This window comes from Ahaetulla prasina, chromosome 2 (assembly GCF_028640845.1).
Source record: "Ahaetulla prasina isolate Xishuangbanna chromosome 2, ASM2864084v1, whole genome shotgun sequence".
NCBI classification, from domain to species: domain Eukaryota; kingdom Metazoa; phylum Chordata; class Lepidosauria; order Squamata; family Colubridae; genus Ahaetulla; species Ahaetulla prasina.
The window spans coordinates 258,878,366-258,899,754 of NC_080540.1; the positions used below are offsets into that span (position 1 = coordinate 258,878,366).

General features: G+C 40.7%; 1 protein-coding gene across 1 annotated transcript; it reads left to right on the forward strand.

Annotated features, from left to right (window-relative positions):
* Nucleotides 1-16,801: 16,801 nt before the first annotated feature.
* Nucleotides 16,802-18,967, forward strand: LOC131190726 (uncharacterized protein K02A2.6-like; the record flags this gene model as incomplete). Its single annotated transcript, XM_058168082.1, has 3 exons — nt 16,802-17,273; nt 17,397-17,757; nt 18,934-18,967. Coding segments are annotated over 3 exons (867 nt in total), but the record flags the coding sequence as incomplete, so codon positions are not given.
* Between the last annotated feature and the right edge of the window lie 2,422 nt (nt 18,968-21,389).

Consider the following 21,389-nt stretch of genomic DNA (forward strand, 5'->3'; position numbering starts at 1 on the left):
TTTGTTGTTGTTGTTTATGTAAGGGAATGTCTTTGAAACTATGACCCAATGGGTCATGCGTTACCTAATTTTTTTAAATTAAACCCTTCTGAAATCAATGAGATTTGAGTTAATTATGACTGAGGTACATTCCTTTGAGTAATAGCAATAACAGTTACTATTACCTCTACTATTAACATTTAAATATGCTGCAAGAAATTAGAACACCTTTGTACAATTCAATATTTTATTGAGGAACAATGCAACCATATGTGTGTTTGTAAAGAAGGCAGAAATGCATGACATTAAAGGCTAAAAGGATTTTTTTAAAAAATACACCATGTCAGCAGCCAAAAAGAAATCCATAAAATGCTTTTAAAGCCTAAAGTAAGCTTTAAAAGCAAAAAGGGAAAGGGCATTCCAGAATATGATTATTTGGAATAGGTCATGTTACTAGTTTGACGTTAAAGGAACAAGTTATGGTAAACTAGTAATAAGACAAAAAAGCATGACTATACAATCTTTTTCTACAAATTTATTTCTATTGAGCATTCTGTGCCTATTGGCTGCCATTTGGATATTTGAGAACTGCATCTATTATTTCTTACTGAAATCGCAACACTCACTAAATCTGATTATCTCCAAATCTTTTGCTACCAGAATTGTCTCCCTATTCAGGAAAATTTCCTGGGTTGTAAATAGAATGATAGCTGAAGATTCTCGTCAAAATTCAAACTAGAGAGAGGCTGTTGCCAGAACATATTTTGATAGCCATTCGATCAGCCTTCCCCAATTTGATTCTTTTTATATGTGTTGGATTTTAGCTTCCATCATTTAATTTCCAGGATTTATGAAGTCCCACACCACTGAAGGGCACTTGCTTGGAGAAGGCTGCCCTGCATAGCTTTGGAGTTAAATGAAATATGGAAATATAATACAGGCCTGTGATACTGTAGCAGCCCACACAAAGAAACTTACATTTTTTTTCAAGTGTATTACAGGCTTATAGAAGAACACAATGAATATGGATATTGTATTGGTACAAATTAAAATTAGCTGGCATTGCTAATGAATGCTGTACTTTTTTGAACTGCTAAACTGCACGTGCGCACACATTCACGCGAACACATTTATCTTAAAGGCATGTTGCAAAAGCAGTTAAAGAGTTGCCGTGCATATCCTGTTTAAAATTGTGTAACTTATTACTATGAGGATGGTTATCAGACTAGCTCAAAGTGCTAGAATGAATAATGCATTAGTCCCTCATAGCCTCACATTTCCAGGGAACCTGAGAGAGAGAGTGATTGTTCAATCTTTTCACCCCCTTTTCTCTGCCTAGTGGGAACAAACTGGCCTTTGGCCTTCTTGCTCTCAGCCATTACCTTCCCACCCTGAGCTATTCAGGCTGAAAGAGCACGGCGCTCATGGCATTCCCTGTTTTTCACCTTCACCCACTCTTCATGGCACAGCTGGGGAGTCCCACACAAAGCTCTCCTTGGAGAGACCACACAAAGAGCCGACTACTGTATTGCAGCTGGGACAACCCGGCTATTCTTTCCTAACCACTCAAGCCACAAATTCCACAGCCCCAGAACAGATGCATTTAAGTTGAGCTCAAAGGAAAGAAATCTGGTGCACTCCTTTGAATTTGATCTGCATTCAGAGGCACTGAGGCTCTTGAGGGAAGCGTTCAGGATCCACATTCTAGGTTTGTAACAAACTGCTCTGGGTCTATGCGAGCGTGACTTATAGTATTCAAGAAGCATATTCTGCAGTCACACTGCGTGGCTATCCCAGCCAGGGATTTATCTCAACACATTTTGGTAGCTGAGTGTTGTCCCTTTCCTCATCTCCCCTGCCACCACTGTCTTCATTTCTAATATCACAGGAAATCCAGTTGTCCATTGTTCTGACCAATTGAGATAATGGGTCTATTTTTCTTTCTTATTTTACAATTGTTCAATTTCCCACCCACTTCACACAAATGTCTCCAGGGAAAGGCAACTTTAACCATATAATCTATATAGATCTAGTGAGCTGTGAAACACACAGCTATACATAGCTACCTGGGGAATAGTAGCCACAGTCCTGAGCTGAGAAAATTTGTAGCTTGGGCTTTGCAATCAGGAGTTTGTTAAAAAATGAAAGAAAGAAACCACTCTAGAAAAATTACTGAACCCTTGAGGTGCAGATTGTTCCAATTATGTAAGAAACTCAAAAGAGGTTTTTACAAGATCTTAAAACTATATATTTTCTCTCTTTAATATCCTTTTCAGGTTATCTGGGTTGCCTCAAAAGTGGTAAAAGGATTGGCTTTTCTTTCAACAATTTAAATGCAGAAATAATGTGCTTATTCCTAACAATTTCCTAGTATTTTTTTTACAAATGCAGAATAAATCAGATGTGGCACATGCTACCATTAGCACTTTTAAGACATGGATTTTGAATGTTTGGGAAAAAATGGAAAGCAATAGAAAAAGATTTGCAGACAAGGAGTGGACTAGATATCACAATTATGACCTAATCAGAACTCAAAAAATTGGCTACTTAGTTCTTATACAGAGTCCTGGAATCATGTTTATTGGATCACAAAGAATTGGAAGCAACTGAATGACTGAATGGCACAAAAGGAGACCTAGACAAATTAAAATAAGGTTGGATTATTGGTAATTATTTACTGTTTTTTGAAGGATACGTTCATATTCTGCTGCTGGGGAGAACAGTCAAAAAGGTTTTTGCCTCTTCTGTCCATTTTTGTGAGCTTCCTTAGTGCACAGGTTGAATATTAGATGACATAGCATGAACTAGATAGGCCACTGTTCCGATCTAATAAGGATCTTCCTAGTAAGGAAAATAGAGGATAGCATAACTTCAAAAAGGGCTGAAAGTAGAGCAAGAACTAGTTTGGTGTAGACTAGAAACCTGGGACTGTCCATTTTTGTGAGCTTCCTTAGTGCACAGGTTGAATATTATGTGACATAGTATGAACTAGATAGGCCACTGTTCCGATCTAATAAGGATCTTCCTAGTAAGGAAAATAGAGGATAGCACAACTTCAAAGAGAGCTGAAAGCAGAGCAAGAACTAGTTTGGTGTAGACTAGAAACCTGAGACTGTGAGTTCTACTCCTGCCTTGGACATGAAGCCATCTTGGTGACCTTGGACCAGGGGTGAGATTTAGCTGGTTCGGGCGAACTGGTAGTTGCCACCTGCAGGTGTGCCTGCTCACCCGCCTGGCTGCAATCTTGTCCTATATTGCTGTTCTTGTGCAGACGGTGCGTGTGAGTGAATTGCTGTGTTTTATGATGCTGCACGCAGGTGTGGACGGCATGCACACGAGTGAAGCTATCCTGTCCTATACAATTGCTGTGTTTTTCATACAGCGTGCATGTGTGCAAGGTATGCGCATGAGCGGAGCAAGCTCGCACTCACATTTTTTATTCTGGGCGAACCGGGTGTTAAATAATGTGAAGCTCACCTCTGCCTTGGACTACTCTAGTCATTTTTCTCAGCCCAAGGAAAAAGGCAATAGCAAACCACTTCTGAAATACTTTGTCAAGAAAATGGCAGGGACTTGTTGAGGCAGTTTCCAAGAATGAGACATAATAGAATGGAAGGGAAAAAAAGCAGAGCATAGTAACCCTGGCAAGAACGAAAATGTATCCCCATCGATGGCAACCCTTTATTATGGAATGCATTTGATTCATGAAAACAAAAGTGAACAAATCCATGGCTCTCGGTGACTGGGTTAAGCTGGAGGAAAGTTTTGGCTACTGTTCTTACCATTTGCAGGGAAACAGCATTTAGAAGGGCAAAACAGGCAGTGAAAATGCCGTTGGCTCTAGATTTGGCAAGAACAAAACTCTGTTCATCCTTTCTTTTCTTTTTTCCCCAAGGGCTTTTGGGAGTTGCTACAACAACCGGAAATGGGTGGATGAATGGAAGAAAGAAGAGTGTAAAAGAGCAGTCCGTTATGGTTCTGGTTGGAAGAATTCCATTCCATCTGCCTGATTCAGATAAATGAGGATAGCAGTCAACGTTCTGCCTCATCCCACTTTGAAAAGTATCTTCTCTAATTTGCAAAGGCAGCTCACACCAGCACATTGCGGTGTCCATTTAGGCCGTTTATAAGGTCACTAAAGCATATGTCACAGAAGCCTTCCCTGGGGAGGTCTGCCTGTCTAGCAAGCCCAGGATATTTCTGGTCAAAGCTGTTTTCTTAGTATCAAGGCTTATGTTTGATGTAGAATTCTTTAGCTGTATCAACATATGTTTCAGAAAGAAGACTGTCACTACGAGCAGTAATGAATTCAAGATTTTTCAGCAAATATACTGTGGTTGGACATAATTTTATTATGCTTTTATTAGTATGTTTTGTAAATTGTTTATCATTTTTATAATTGACCAGTATATAAATATTGCAAAATAAACAAATCAATGTACCAGAGTGATTATTTTTAGACAATTTTGAAATTAAAGAGTTGCTTCTAAAAGGCAAATTATAATTTATTTTTAAACAAGTATTTTGATTAGAAACGTGGTGCATTGAAAGAAACTCTGGTGAGTCACATTCTTGACAGGTGCTGCATCATTAATTAGATCAAATCATCAGAACAAAAACAATTAGCTTTTAGTAATTGCAGATCATTTCATATTCTTTGCTATACCCAACTCCCAAACAACAGAATTCAAGTATATCACAACTGAGCTGGCAATAAATTAAGTCTTATCTCCAACAATATTTAATCATGGGTATTCAGAAATTTCGATCTCCTTTCAAATTGGAATATAATCATTGTGTGGAATGATTATAGGTAATCCTCAATTTACAACCACAACTGAGCCCAAAATTTCTGTTACTAAATGAGACATAAGTTAACTGGATTTTGCCCCATTTTATGACTGTTCTTGCCACAGTTGTTAAGTGGACCATTGCAGTTGTTAAGTCAATAACACAGGTCGCAAAAGATGATCACATGACCCCAGGACACTGCAACTATTATAAATATGAGCCAGTTGCCAAGCGTGCAAACTTTGATCACATGGCCATGGGGGTGCCGCAAAGATCATAAGTGTGAAAAATGGTTGTAAGTCACTGTTTTCATGCTATTGTAAGTTCACTAAATGAGCTGTTCACTAAATGAACTGTTGTAAGTTGAGGACTTTGTTATATATTTTAGCTGATAATGAACCCCTCTAAATTTAAAGGTACTTACTTAAAATTTGAAAAGTTTATTATTTAACTTTCTGACAAGATAAATCTGCCAAAACTGAGCTACATATGTGGACCTTAGAAGTGGTAAATGCTACAATGAGGTGCAACACGGTTCTTTCCTCTTCGAAGGACAAAGCAATATGTTTAAATCCATTGATACTGAAACTCAATTAAGAGCCTGAGTTTCAAGGAGATTCAGGGAATGTAGAGTAAGGATTTTTAGATCTGATAAGAAAGTTTAAGCCACATGCAATTTTTATGATCTCCACATCACCCTTCCACTACAATTTAAGGCTGCAATTGTGTAAAGATAGTAATGTAAACTCTTTCCATTCTAAGAAACATCCTCACCCAAAAGGTTTAATGAATAGGCTTGAATATCTTCCAATTTAACAATTGGATAATTGGAATGGACAATTTTGACAATATAAATAGGTGTGACATGACTTTGCCTCACTCTGTGGTATTTTTACTTTCTAAAAAGCATTAAGCCTGGTATACAGCCATTACTTTATTATTCCAGTCATCAATAAAAGCATATCCCTGTTCCACAGGGATGGAGCCACAGCAGAAAAGACTCTTCTTGAACCCGCTGCTGGAGTCCTTTAGCAAACGGGATCTGTAGCAGGTCTCTCTTGGTGGCGTGAGTGGGGCAGGCTTGTCCCATTGGGGAAAGATGGTTCCTCAGATACCCTGGACCCCTGCCATGTAGGGCTTTAAGGAAACAACGAACATCTTGAATCGGATCCAGAAGCAAACCTGTAACCGATGCAACTTGTGCAGACGTAGCGACTCCGGGACCATGTGTGCTGCTGCAGAGTTGGAGGGACCTTGGAGGTCTTCTAGTCCAACCCCTTACTCAAGGCAGGAGACCATCTTATACCATCCCGATCACATGGTTGTCCAGTCTGTTTTTGAAAACCTCCAGTGTTGGTTGTTCCTCTGCTTAATTGTCCTCACTGTTAGGAAAATGTTCCTTAAATCCAGGTTGCTTCTCTCTTGGATTAGTTTTCATCCATTGCTTCTTGTCCTGTCTTCAGGGGCTTTTGGAGAATAGGTGCCCCCTCCCCCCACCTCTCTCCCTCTCCCTCTCCCTCCCCTCTCTCTATCCCTAGGAAATGTTCATCAGATATGGGCTCCAAGTCCAACCTCAGTGCTGTGCAGAGGTGGAATTCACTTACTTTCCCTACTGGTTTGCAAATGTGAGCGTGTGTGCGCATTCACTACGTTTGTACGTGCTGCCTCTCTGCAAGCACACGGCCTTCTATGCAGGCACAGTAGTTGCACATTACATCCGGCTGGGCGGGCAGAACCTGCCACAATCGGCTCTACCGGTTCTCCCGAACTGGACAGAACCAGCTGAAACCCACAACTGGTGCTATGTCATCTCCATCGTAAGCCACTCAAAATAATTTTCTTTCAGGTGCAGTGCATTTAATTGACAAAAACTTCAGTTTTGCAGTTTATTACATTGCAGTTCGGTGAAGTTGGAAACATTTTCAAATTTGCAAGAAATGTGATTCTCTAAGCAATTTCAGAGGCAGCCTTATCTATGAACTGAATCTAGTCCGAGTTTATTCATACCACTCAGTTGCCCCATTGTCAGAATGGGGAGCCAAGCATTTTTTGAGGCCGAAGTGAAATTTTTGTTAATCATCATCAACCTATTGTCAAAACAACTTCAGGGAACTTTTTTTTTTTTGCTTTATTTCCAAAGTTTATTTTTCTTTGTTATTGCTTTGAGTGTTCCTATCCATCTGAAACAGTGTGATTCAGTTTGCTGCAGGCTAACCTTTACTAAGGCAAACTTCAGAGATCCCTGTTAGACCAGGACACATGTTAACTGTAACCTAATATCTTTTTCCTCTAAGTAAGGAAACCCTGAACAGGTAAATCCAACTAAATTCCACTCTTTGATGTTAACTTATTGGAGAGAAGTTTGCTGGGGCCTTTTACCTTAAGAGTCTTCTGGGGAAAAATAAAAATAGCTTCTTCCATGTTATGTTCAAGTGAGAAATTTCAAGAACTGAGGAAAGAATCGCTTACTTATTGTACGTAATCACTTAAAGGACTGTCAAACTCCCGGCCTCCTGGCCGGATGCATCATGTGTTGGCCATGCACACAGCCGGTTGAGTGAAGAGGAAAAAAGTCCCGATATGTCATGTGACACCGCATGACACCATGAGTTTGACACCCCTGACTTAAACTATATTCAGATTTTGATTTTATTTGGATATGCTCAAAACCTTGCCCACATTCTTTCACATATATTTTTCTATGAAGTTCAGTCTCCATTGTGATGAGCTTACTTGTTGTTTACAATATATTCTTTGAAGTCAGTAAATTTTTTTCCTAATTCCAACAAAATGCTTCAGTGTTTCTCTTTTCTCTTGCTTGTTTCCTATAAAGTTAAGGCGCCAGGCTAGAAATCAGGAGCCTATAAGACTGTAAGTTCTAGTCCCACCAATATCAGCCATGAAAACCAACTGGGTGACCTTAGGTCATCAGTCTCTCAGCCCAACCCACCTCATAGGGTTGTTGTGGGGAAAACAGAAGAAGGAAGATGTGCTAAATACGCCCATCACCTTGAGTTATTTGTAGAAATAATAAAGGCAGGCTATAAATAACTACATGTGAAAAATGTTATACACCTATTCAGCAATGTTAAGGGTGAAATGAAAAGCTTTAATTTGTAAGTGTTATAAGCAAACCCAAATAAATAATATAAGTAGATCAAAGTTTGAAACAATCTTCTGATAAAGGTTACAGGTAACAGAGGCTTTACTCTAAAACAGAAAAAGAGAAAAGTTGTTCAGACCATTATATAATTTATGGAGAATGTGCATCCTTCAATCCTTGTAATATCCACCTTGTGCAATATTGATGTTACAGTACATGGACGATAGTTTGATATATGTTCCCTGTTGTTCATATTTATTATTGCAAAATGGATTTAATATTTAAAGCATTATTGATGTTTTCTATCCATACTCACATAACATTTACACCCAAGATAGCTTTGGAGAAATAAAGAAGCGAGAAGCTGTACCAATCAGCAAACTCAAGGTGATCATATTGTTGTTCATCAGATCCCAAATATTTGTCATTTCTTTGTCCTTTCTATATGCTTTAATACTGGGAAAGAAGGCTCGGTCTTTTCTATTAGCTGCATCTCTAGGTCATGAATTAGTTTGGACACTGACCCAGAACGCGCATGTTCCAAGCAAAGATATTCTAGAACATTTGGGAAAGTGCAAAGTTGGGGGCAACTAAGCAGGGGAAAGTGAAAGGAAAAGCCTGGAGAAGAGAGGTAGGTGGGCTTGTTGGGTATGCTTTGCTTATTTCTGAAAACAGTGGAAATACTACGGGAAGATGGCACTGGGAAAATGAGGGAGATGTGGATAATCCAGTTAGACATGAATTTGCCAGGAAGAGAATGAGACAGTTGGAGAGAGCTTCATATGGATGGGTTGGATAGATCAGTGGTGATTGTGGACAGTGGGAGGAAAAGAAAGGCAGGCATTCTGATGAACAGGTCCTGCATCACCTTTATTTATTTATTTATTTTATTAGATTTTTATACCGCCCTTCTCCCGAAGGACTCAGGGCGGTGTACAGCCAATTATTAAAAAACCCGCAATATACACATTAAAAAAACTAAAACAAGCATATTACAAATGGCCGAAATTTAAAACAATTTAAAATCATAGAATTATAAATAGCCCCAATTAAAATTTAATAAAACTTTTAAGACTTTTAAGCCAGACCCGCTTGAATAAATAGGTGCGTTTTCAGCTCACGGCGAAAAGTCCGAAGATCAGGCACTTGACGTAAACCAAACCTTTGCCCTTGATATCAATTACCCCCGCTTTCCATTATTCTCAGGTTAAACCAGGAATAACCAAAACTTTCTGGATTTTAGTTCAGAACTTGGCTCAGAATAATCTGTGCAAATACCTAAGTCACATCCGTAAAATTAAACCCAATTCATGCACACTACTATTTGCCATTTTTTGTTGCCTTTCTGAAACAATCCTTTGTTTAACTTTCCCTGTCCTGTGTTGGAATCTTGCCAATCTTAAACAGTAGATGAGTGTCTATTGACAAGGACATTTTGCAGCATCTCTGCTGACCTTCTTGACTTAATTGCTTTCATGCTGAATCCGATTGGCTCCTTTTTCCTGTTCACAATCTTGTTCGAGAACATGGTGTTTGGGGTAAGCTTTACATCACCGTTTGTGTGTTCCTATTCATTGCCCTTGTTTTTGTTATTCACGCTGTTTTGTGCTTTCAATATTTTTCCAGCCCCAAACATTTTTGTTCATATCTCATGTATGCATTTTACAATATCTTCTAATTCCTTTTTCAACTATTCCAGACATATTATAACTAAATACTGGGGTTTTTTTCCCCCCCACTGCCTTTGCTATTAAAAATTATTGTGGTTAAAATGTTGCAGTAAATTCTTCTTCCATAAGTTAAAGAGAAAGTTTACTAATGACACAATTGGAACATAGTTCAGGTGTTGAATTATATATACGAATTCTAACATTTCTAACCAATCCTGAACAAGTCATTACAGGCTCCAGTCCCAGCAGAAACATGAAAATGTATGACTTTGTATTTACCGTATATTTGCAGTATTAATCTTTTGAAGAGCAATTTGTCTTTCTTAGGCTTTGTGGAAGCAAATTTCATTCACAGATGAATTTGTGGTGGCTATCATATAGATCCAAACTATGTCGAAACTAGCTTGTTGTTCTGGCAAATGTTTTGGAATTTGAAGCACGTTCACCCATGCTGGCAAGTTAGAGGCCATCTTTTACATCTTATAATCAGAAACATGCTGCCTTTAAAGGTTTCATTTTGAAAAATAAGTATGAAATATTATTTAGTCGCAATAGTCCAAAAGATGTTGCCTTTTCAAAAAGCCAATGTTTTTAAACAGGGGAATGTAGCATTGTACCTATCCTCAAAGCCTCAAAAGTACCTTGCCATAAAACTAAATTAAAATGATTAAAAAAAACAGATTTTTTTTTCAATACCACTTTTTTTTTTTTAGGAAAAAACATCCACAGTTTGCAATAGCAGCACTGCTCTCTAAACTTCAATGTGTAGATTTAATTCATAGGCAGATATTTGCCCCACTTTCTGTACAGCTCAAAGTATGGTTAGGTATTACAGGTATTACCATTAATAGGGGCCTCTGATGGCTCAGCAGACTAAGTCTGTCTGTTATTAACACAGCTGCTTGCAATTACTGCAAGTTCAAGTCCCACCAGGCCCAAGGTTGACTCAGCCTTCCATCCTTTATAAGGTAGGTAAAATGAGGACCCAGATTGTTGGGGGCAATAAAAGTTGACTTTGTATACAATATACAAATGGATGAAGACTATTGCTTAACAGTGTAAGCCGCCCTGAGTCTTCGGAGAAGGGCGGGATATAAATTCAAATAAAATAAAAAAATAAAAAATAAAATAAATAGCAGTCCTACTGATCCAGAAATAATGTTAAATAAAACTCATCATTGTATGTATTTATAGATTATTTATAACTCTCACTGTATTTATTGGGCTCGATTATATCATTGTCAACCTTGAAACAAATAGTTGATTAATCATTAGTCTTTTAATTTTCTGATTATATTTAAATTAATTTCCATTGAGCACATCTTTAGAAGGGTTGTTTTTTTTTTCCACTGGGAGGAATGATGTTGTATTTAATAAGCAAAATTATCCATTGTTAAAAATAGTAATTTCAAAGACTGGCTTAATTAACTGAAGCATTCATTCTCCACTTGACAGTTTCATGCATCTAATCTCTGATATGCAAAATCAGAAAGTTCTGCCTTTGTCCTGGTTTACATGTAACATTGTTCACACTTTTCTTGATAGACTGACTTTTATTCTGATTCCACAATACTGTGGCCATCATTGAAAATCGATCATGTGTTATCAGAAGCTCAAGGATTGTCTATACAACACAGAGTGGGTGTTTATGTGTTTTTTTCAGTGTGTGCGAATCCCGTGCAAGTAGTTCTAATAAATCAACATATCTGCTTCACAGTGCAAGGTTCATGTGAAAGTAGTGGAATTTTTTTATTCCATTTGGAATAAAAAATGGAATTGTATACCATAAATTTTCTTTCCCCCCCCCAGAAATTGACTGTGACGCACATGGGAGAAACTGCATTTGCAACTGGAGAAATCCCAGTACTTAACCCCATTGCTCTAGTGGCATGACACAACAGACAAAACACAAAACAAAACAAAATCTGAGAATTGTTGAAAACAAGCCTTTCTCTGATTGTGCCACCATGCCAGGGAGAATGGTTGCATTTCTGGCACCTTTCTCCCATGCTTTGCATCTTCAGTGGTGACTGACTGTTGCGATGCCCTTTACTTCCCAGCTCCATCAGTCAACTAGCAGATCTAGTGAACTAAAATTGTTTGGTGGGAAAGGGACCTGTATATGGTGCCTTACAAACATCCTGTGACTCACACAGGGGATAGTATTATACAGTATATCGACATTCCATTTGGATAGGAGTTTGCTTTCAAAAGGCCTGAAGACAGACACTCCTACAGTCTAGGTCCTTTACATAATTATGAAAAAATGATTAAGCAAATATGGTAATGTGACGGTAAAAACCCCAGGCCTTGTGTCCTAGTGTCAAGACTCAAGGACCAAAGCCATGGGGTTTCCACCGTAATATGAGGACCCAGATTGTTGGGGGCAATAAAAGTTGACTTTGTATATAATATACAAATGGATGAAGACTATTGCTTAAGCCACCCTGAGTCTTCGGAGAAGGGCGGGATATAAATTCAAATAAAAAAAATATATATATCATAGCACATATTTAGTTACTCCTTTTTCTCTATTCACAGCATAGCTACAACTTATCACAGCAAGCACTGCTACTTTGTAAAAGTTACTTGAAGGAAAATCTCTTTTGCATAAGAGAGTCCAAAAGTGATCTTCATCTTTTCAATGCAGAACTCTTCATTATCTCAGGATAACAGATGAGTCTTGTGGAATTGAGGAACTTCAGTCTAATGTGCAATCAGTGGGATAACTGCATAAAGTAGCTCACTCTACGGAAGAGGAACAATCCATGCAGCAGGTAGCATGACTAGAATAAACATCTAACATTTTAAAAATCTTTCCCTTATAGATTCAGAAAGCTGTTATCGTTTTTTCCCCAGCTCCTACTCTGAAACCTTGTTCTGCTTCTAAACTTTGTTTCTTTAACAAGGAAAGACAATCTCTCCTCTGGGATCAGAGCCTTAATCTTCTCTTTTAAGCCACCCCATGAAACCTTATACCAAATCTGTCCGAAGTTCTGCAGGTGTGAATTGAAGAGCTGGAAAAGTATTAATAAATCATGCACAATTTAAAACAAAAGAGGATATGTATCCCATTTAGCCTAATAATGTTAGACAGAGACGAGGCAGCCTGAAACTTCCATTCTGACTATGGGTAATTCCAGAAAGTAGTTTGAAGTGCTTGAAGTCAAAACATATTATGGAGCTATTCTCTTTCTCTTAACAGATTTGTGTGGTATGAGAAAAAATGTAAAAATGAATGGGGAAAAGCATTCCTTTCTATAACATTAGATGAATGAAGCAGACTGATAACATAATAAATATCTAATTTACTTTGGAAGAAATACCTTTAGCTAGTACCAGATCAGCATTTCCTCCACAAAATATTTTTCTCCAAAATTGATTTCAGAATATTGAGCAGCATTGAGCTTCAGGGTTTTGTGATCATGGTCTAACCAACAGCTGACCAAACATTTTGCTAGCAAAAGTGGCTGGCCTCCTCAGAAGCAAGGGGCTCTGCTACACAGACCACATACAACTGAGCAGGGACTTGCTGGGCTCCTGTCTTTGTAGCCAGGTGATCTAACTTCCAATTGGTCCTTAGCTGAGCTGGTTTCTGATTGGTGTAGATTGGTCAGGGTTGGTTTCTGATTGGTGCAATCTTCTGCAACCTGCTGCCTTTCAGTTACACTTGATTATAATTCCCATCATTCTCAGTCAGCATGACTACAAAAAATAGGTCAAGAATATATAAAATGCAACTTGCTTTAAAGAAAGGGGGAAAAGAACACTGACTGAGAAGATTGGATTCTGATATAGATTCCCCCCCCCATAAAAATATCTAAGTGACACTATATAATTAATCCAGGTTATCATTAATGAAATGGCAGAGTTCATAATGGAGGGCTGTATGGGAATCAGGCTATTCTGGCATTGCAACACAAATCCCATCCCTTTTCTGGAGGTATCAGGATATCAAACGCACATCCCAAAGAAGCAGTTTTTGTGGTACAATACTGTAACACTGCTTTTTTCAGCCTGACATCACCTTACCACCAATGGTAGGTTTCTACCAGTTCATCCTGATTCTGGTGAACCTGTAGTGGCGGCAGTGGGAGGCTCTGCCCACCCACCCGGACGTCATCACGGATACTCTGCGCATGTGCACTGTAATGTATCTTTAAATATTTTGGCGGGAAACAAGCACGTTGCTGATTGGTTGAAGCCGCCGGTTAAACTGTATATAAGGAGAGGTTTTTCCCCAGCCCGGTTGCTGGGTTCACCATATAGTAAAGAGCTGTTGTCACTACCCTGGTCTCCTGCCTCGTTATTGCCCGAATCTAACACTGGCGACGAAGGTGGGATTTCGAGGTTAAGAGTACCAGGAACGAGCTGAACGCACGAAAGAACCGAACCCAGCAAAGCTCAGGGCAGAATTGCAGCGATGGCCAGCTACACTCCGCCCGCACCGTTTGACCCATCCAGGGAGAAATGGGGAACGTACATGACCCGTTTCGAGAGCTTCCTGGAGGCAAATGAGCTGCAAGGAGTCCCAGACAACCGCAAAAGGGCATATTTCTTGAGCCACTGCGGTCCCGAGGTCATCGACATCGCGGAAGCCCTGGCAGAGCCAACGCCGGTACAATCGGTATCGTGGCAAACTCTGCAAAATCTCTTAAAAAACCATTTCGCGCCAACACCGTCCAAGTACGTACGGCGTTTTGAGTTTGGAGAGCGCAGACAGCAAGAGGGCGAATCCATCAGCGAGTACATGGCCGCCCTGAGGAAAGCCTCCAAAGACTGTGGGTACCGCGATTTGGACGAGGAGCTACTAGAGCAACTCATCCGTGGGGTCAGAGACATGCGTTTGCGGAGGCGGCTGCTATCAAAAAGCAATCTAACGCTGGCAAACGCTCTGGACGAAGCCAGAGCTCATGAGATGTCCACCCAAGCGGCGGAAACCCTACAAAAGCCACTCACGCCAACGGCGAGTGCAAAAGAAACCCCGGTGCACAACGAAGAAATCCAGACCGAATCAGACGGCGAGGATGAGGAAGGAGTTTGCCTCACCGAGAGAAGGGGCAAAGAAGACCGGGATGAATGCGGAAGTTGCGGAGGGCAACACCAGCGTCAACGATGCAAGTTCAAGGACGCTACATGTCGGCGGTGCGAGAAGAAGGGGCACCTGGCTCAAGTCTGTCGAGCACCCCAACCTTCCCGCCGAAAATTCAAATCGACCAATCAGAGCGCAGGATCGGCAAGGCGACCCGCGATTGGTCAAAACAGAAAGGGCGCGAATTCAAATCGAACGACCGTTGTAATAGGCCGTGCAGCAACCCGCGTCAAGAAGAAAATCTTCACCAGACCGAGGATCGAAGGAGTGCCGTGCCGACTAGAAGTGGACACAGGGTCAGCGATCACAATCATGTCCTGGGACACTTTTGCAAAAGCTTTACCGAAAACCGCTAAACGCAAACTGCAAACACAACGGCTACGAGTGCACGACTACCAAGGGAATCGCATCCCTGTTCGAGGGACCACCTCCGTCCGCGTCGAGTACGGACCACACAAGAAGACCCTGCCCATCACGATAGTCGAAGGGACCCTGCCAAGCCTGTTGGGACTAGACTGGTTCCGTGCATTGGGAATGGGAGTGACTGGCATCTACAGAAGTGACTGTAACCTAAAAGACACGCTCATGAACGAGTTTGAAGATGTCTTCAAGGACTGCCTGGGCAAGTACAAGGGGACCCCTATTTCCTTCAACTTAGACCCCCAGGTAGCCCCCATTAGGTTAAAGGCAAGGAGAGTCCCTTTTGCCCTTAAACCTAAGATTGACAAGGAGATAGACAAGCTCATAAATCAGGGGATTCTGGTGCCAGTCGATCACGCAAAGTGGGAGACGCCAATCGTCACCCCAGTGAAACCAGATGGGTCAGTTAGAATCTGCGCTGACTACAAGGCGACGTTAAACAAAGCCTTACAGAAAAGCGCTTACCCAGTTCCCGTGGTGCAACACTTGCTGCACTCGCTGGGGCAAGGGCAAGTCTTTGCAAAGTTAGACTTGGCTCAAGCCTACCAACAACTGCCCGTAGACGCCAACACAGCCGAAGCCCAAACGATTGTGACTCACAGAGGTGCTTTCAAGTGTACCCGATTACAATTTGGGGTGAGTGTGGCACCGGGGCTATTCCAAAATTTAATGGAGCGACTTCTGCAAGGGCTCCCAGGGGTAGTCCCCTATTTCGATGATGTATTGATATCAGCCGAAAATTTAGAAGAATTGGGGGAGCGTTTGAGAAAAGTTCTGGGCATTTTCCGGTCAGCCGGTCTAAAGGTTAAAGTGAACAAATGCCAGATAGGGGTAGAATCCGTAGAGTTCTTGGGCTACAGAATAGACAAGAAGGGAATTCACCCCACTGAAAGCAAGGTCAAGGCAATAAGAAAGGCTCCAGCGCCCAAAAACAAAACAGAGCTACAGGCATTCCTGGGACTAGTGAATTTTTACGCGGTCTTTTTAAAAAACAAGGCAACCGTTGCCGAGCCGCTGCATAAGCTTCTGGGAAAGAATACTGTTTGGTCTTGGGGCAAGTCGGAAGCTAGGGCTTTCGAAGCAGTAAAAAACCTACTCTCGAGTGATAGCTTACTGATTCAGTATCATAGCTCATTGCCATTATTGTTGGTTTGCGATGCCTCCCCTTACGGGGTGGGGGCTGTGCTCAGCCACAGACTCCCAAACGGCACAGAAGCCCCAATAGCCTTCTACTCCAGAACGATGTCCTCGACAGAGAGGAACTATAGCCAGTTGGATAAGGAAGCGCTAGCCATTGTGTCAGGGGTAAAAAAGTTTCACGAATACGTTTTTGGTAGAGACTTTGAAATTGTTACAGACCATAGACCTCTGTTAGGGATACTGGCTGGCGACCGCCCAACGCCTGTGGCACTGTCGCCACGACTGACCCGATGGACTATCTTCTTAGCCGCTTATTCCTACAAGCTGCAGCATCGACCCGGAAAAGAGTTGGGGCATGCGGACGCGTTAAGCAGATGCCCACTTCCAGGGGCGATCGAAGACCCCACTCCGGGGACGCCCATCCTGCTAATTGACTCTCTGGACTCTGGCCCAGTCACGTCTAAGGAAGTGGCTCGGGCATCATACCGGGACATTATTGTGAGGACTGTACTCGGTTGGGTACAAAGAGGGTGGCCCGCTGCGCCGGGCGAGCGTTTTAAAGAATTTGTAAAAAAACGTGGGGAACTTTCGGCTCAAGGGGGGTGCCTGCTATGGGGGGATAGAGTGGTGATCCCAGAGAAATTAAGAAAAAGGGTGTTGGACCTCCTGCACGAGGGTCACCCAGGGATCGTTCGGATGAAGGGTCTAGCGAGAAGCTATGTGTGGTGGCCCTTAATGGACTCAGAAATTGCTGAAAGGGTAGGGAAATGCCAGGCCTGCCAAGAGTCCAGACCTCTACCCCCAACGGCCCCGGTTCGAGAATGGGAAAGACCCCAAGGGCCCTGGTCAAGAATCCACATTGATTTTGCCGGCCCCTTCCATGGCCAAACCTTCCTGGTAGTAGTCGATGCCTACTCCAAATGGCTGGAAATCATTCTCATGAGATCCATGACAGCCGAAGCCGTGATCTCAGTCCTACGGCACCTATTTGCAACACATGGGTTGCCCGACACATTGGTTTCCGATAACGGCCCGCAATTCACGGCAACACAGTTTGAGGAATACTTGGCAGAGGAGGGCATCCGGCATGCCCTCTCGGCGCCTTTCTACCCTGCGACGAATGGCCTTGCAGAGCGTTTCGTCCGAAGCGCGAAAGAGGCATTGTCCAGACTCAAGCCAGGCGACTGGCAATCCAAAATAGATATTTTCCTAGCCGTCCAACACCGAACCCCCTGTGCCACCACCGGCAGAAGCCCTGCCGAATTACTAATGGGCAGAAAACTCAGGTGCCCCCTAGACCGTTTAAATCCCAACTATACACCAGAGGGATACAAGGGGGGACTCGAAAAGACAAGAGGGATGGATATAGGCGACCGGGTATGGGCACACAACTATGGTGGGGGTCCGACCTGGGTAGCAGGAAAAATTCTAAACATAACAGGTCCCAAATCATACTTGGTAGAATTAACGGATGGCCGAGTATGGAGGCGACATATAGACCAATTGAGGAAACGTTTAGACGGACAACCCGAGTCAGACGAAATAGGCCCTGACTATTCCATGTTTGAACCAACAGCTGACTCAAACCCGGGAAAATCGCAGGACTTAACTGAACTCCCGGAGGTCCAGCGACGCCCTCAGGTTCCTGTAGAAAACAGCAGGGACGACTCGGCAATTAATCCAGGGCCGGATGGCCTAGAGGAGGAGCCGAGAGGAGCAAACAGCCCCTCCGGTCGACTCAACCCGCTCCCAGAGACTGTACCGCGCAGGTCCGAAAGAATCAGGAGACGCCCAGTCTATTTACGTGATTACGTTGAAAAGTAATATGTAAATATAATGTAAATATATAGGTAAAGTGTTTTCTGGGAGGGAAGGAGTGTAATGTATCTTTAAATATTTTGGCGGGAAACAAGCACGTTGCTGATTGGTTGAAGCCGCCGGTTAAACTGTATATAAGGAGAGGTTTTTCCCCAGCCCGGTTGCTGGGTTCACCATATAGTAAAGAGCTGTTGTCACTACCCTGGTCTCCTGCCTCGTTATTGCCCGAATCTAACATGCACACTCACAATTCCAAACCGGTAGCTAAGGTAAGTGGAACCCACTACTGCCTACCACCCTTGTAAAAACCACTACAATGAAGTTAAGAATACAATAATATCCACTCCTTTATTTAAATAAGCAAGAAACAATGACTTCCTTAGTATTTCACGTTACTACTAATCTTTGTCAACCCAATCTACCTTGCAGGGAACTAGAAAAGGAGCAACTTCTATCTATGCTGCTTTGAGCCCCCAAAGGAAAAAGATAAGCAATACATTTGTTACAACTATTATTGTAATATTTTGTAAATATTATAGTGTTTACAGATAATACATGATTTAACATTTATTGGCTATCATACTTCTGTCTTCCAAATGCAGCCCTGCTTCAAATTTAAATAGCTGTTCCGGTATAAACTGAATTCATCCAAGATTAAACTCTTTATCAGTCTAGTAGTTTCCTTGGAAGAAAGATACAGATATGAGAAAAAAATAACTGAAGCACTTAGTAAAAGCTGGGGCTTTTAAGAATAATGAGGGCAAAAGAGAAGTATAAAAATTAACTTCCAGTCAGAATGACTCACAATTTTTTATGAAAAGAATGTGTACTTAGGATTAAAAAAATGAGGCTTCAAAAATGATGAATGATAAAAAGGCAGATTTTCTAACAATTCTCACTTTCTTTTTCTGATGTTACAGAAGACCTTACTTACATGCATCCCCAATGGAATGAATTGTTATATTCCTTTATCACCCATACCATGTTTTTGTTTCTATTTTGAGCCTCTCCATGCATATGCATGCATTTCCTGTCCTTCAAATATAAAGACAAAGGGTTCCTGTATCATCAATTTTAGGAATGAACCTGTGGAATAAATAAACCTGTTCTGCCTAGTGATTAAAAAAATAATTCTCAAAAACTGTGTTTCTCAATATCAGCAATTATATGATGGGTTGAAAATCTATTCCCAGAATTCTCAAGCTAGCATGTGGTGGGTTTCACTTACCTTTGCTACCAGTTCACTTATACACACGCATTAGCTTCACTTGCGTGCGTGCCACTTCTGCACGTGCACAGAATGCATTTGATGACGTCTGGGTGGGTGGGTGGAGACTCCTACCACTGCTACTACCAGTTCACCTGAACCAGGGTGAATCGGTAGCAATCCACCACTGAACTTCAAGTTGCTGAAGTTATAAAGTACTGCTGTGGACACTTCTGATCAAGTCTCTTTTTAGAAGTATGTACTTTTGTTTTGCAAGGCAATTTTCTACCTTATAATGCTGTATAATGGCAACTGAATATAGTCAGAAAAATTACTCTTCTGACACAACTGCAAAACTATTCAGAAACTGTAATCATTTTTGGTTGTCCATGTGCTTTATGAAAACAGAATATGAAATGGTGTTCTTGCTTAAGGAAACATTCTGTAATCAAGAATATATGTTCTTGCACTGTCTCAGCAATTACATTTGATCCAAAGGGCAAAATGCTTCTAAAATAATTCTTAGTCATGTGCATCACAGCTATTACAAAGTCTCACATTTTAGATAAATATTTAAGGTAAACACTGACCCCAAGATTCAACTCAGCTTATAAATTTGTGTTTAATTCAGAGACCGTCTAATTTGGTTTGCGGCCAAATCCAAAATAAAAGTTAGATATCAAAAGTTTCAAAACTTCCTTTGTCAACACAGCAGTTGTTGAATTTGAAGCAGACTTTGACATTTCTTCAGAACAGAAGAGTTTTCCAGGGAAACATATCTTGCCAACTTTCTGAAGAATTTTGACTTATTTTTCTCTGTACACTGAAAAAGATGTTTGTATGGAGGAAATGAATTTTCAGAAATGCATTTGGAATAGAAAGCAATCAGCTACCTCTATGTCTATTCCTTCTAGTAAGCAAATAACTTTTGTATGTAACCAGCTCTCATTTGTTTAGGACACAATTGTCTCTTTCCCTTGTTACCTTCCATATATTAAAAAAACCAAAAAACAAAACAAAACCCCAGAGCAACAAAGTCAGAACCAAAGCATGCCAATTGCTCTAGTTTATTTTTCTGCTGACATACTTGATGGCCACAGAGAGAAAATTTGGCTCTGTCAATGCTAGAATTGTTCTATGGATGTGGCACTTTACTAATGGCTCTTTTATTTATCCATGTAAGCAGAGAAAGCACAGAAGCTTAGCAAGAATGCAGAGAGATCTACTTTCAGTTTGGAATAGGGCAACTTTGTAGAAACAAGTAATTAAAGTGTACAATGTCTGTAATCAATTGCACATAGGTTATCTTTGATTGTTCTTGCAAAGGACAAGTTTCAGGCATACTTTTTGAGTCAGGAGGGAAAAAGAAGAGAAGTTCCATTATTTTCCTTTGGAAACAACTTTGCTGTGAAAACAAGGGCATTCTTACTAAAAATATCTCCATTTAATTAAAAGGATTCAGACTTCAGATTCTATGATAGGCTATCAAATGTGGCCTTGAAAATGCAAAGAATGACTTAGTTGAAAGGGTAACTTATCTTTCCATAGAAATTCCACACCCTTCATACGTGTTTGCTTATGTGCTGGTGTACCTTTTGTCTTGAAGATTGACCTGCCTTTATCTGAACGACTCAAATCCCATGACTGTAAGAGAATAAAATACTAACATGCATTAGGATATTGCTTGTGTGATGAGATAGTACTTCCCAATTTAGCCATAGCTTTTTAAACTGACTAAATGTGGTATGCCAACATGGCCAATCAATACACTTTTACTTTATTCATTTGAGTTAGGCACTGCCCAATTCCAAATGGCTAGATGGGTCACAAAATAATAATAATAATAATAATAATAATAATAATAATAATAATAATAATAATAATAATAATAATAATAATAATAATAATGCTGAAAACTTTTGAATATGCACCGCGTTTTATATCCACGAAGTGACATCAAGAGGTTGTACTTGCAAAGAAAAATAGGAGGCAGAGGACTATTGCAAATCCATCAAACTGTAGAAGAAGAAAAATGAAGTTTGAATGATTATGTGAACCAAAGTACAGAAAAATTGCTGCAGGCTGTGAAAACAGAAAACATTATAAAAACAACAGAAACAAAGGCAGAATATAAGGAAAAACAGCTGGATGACAGATTAAATAGATGGA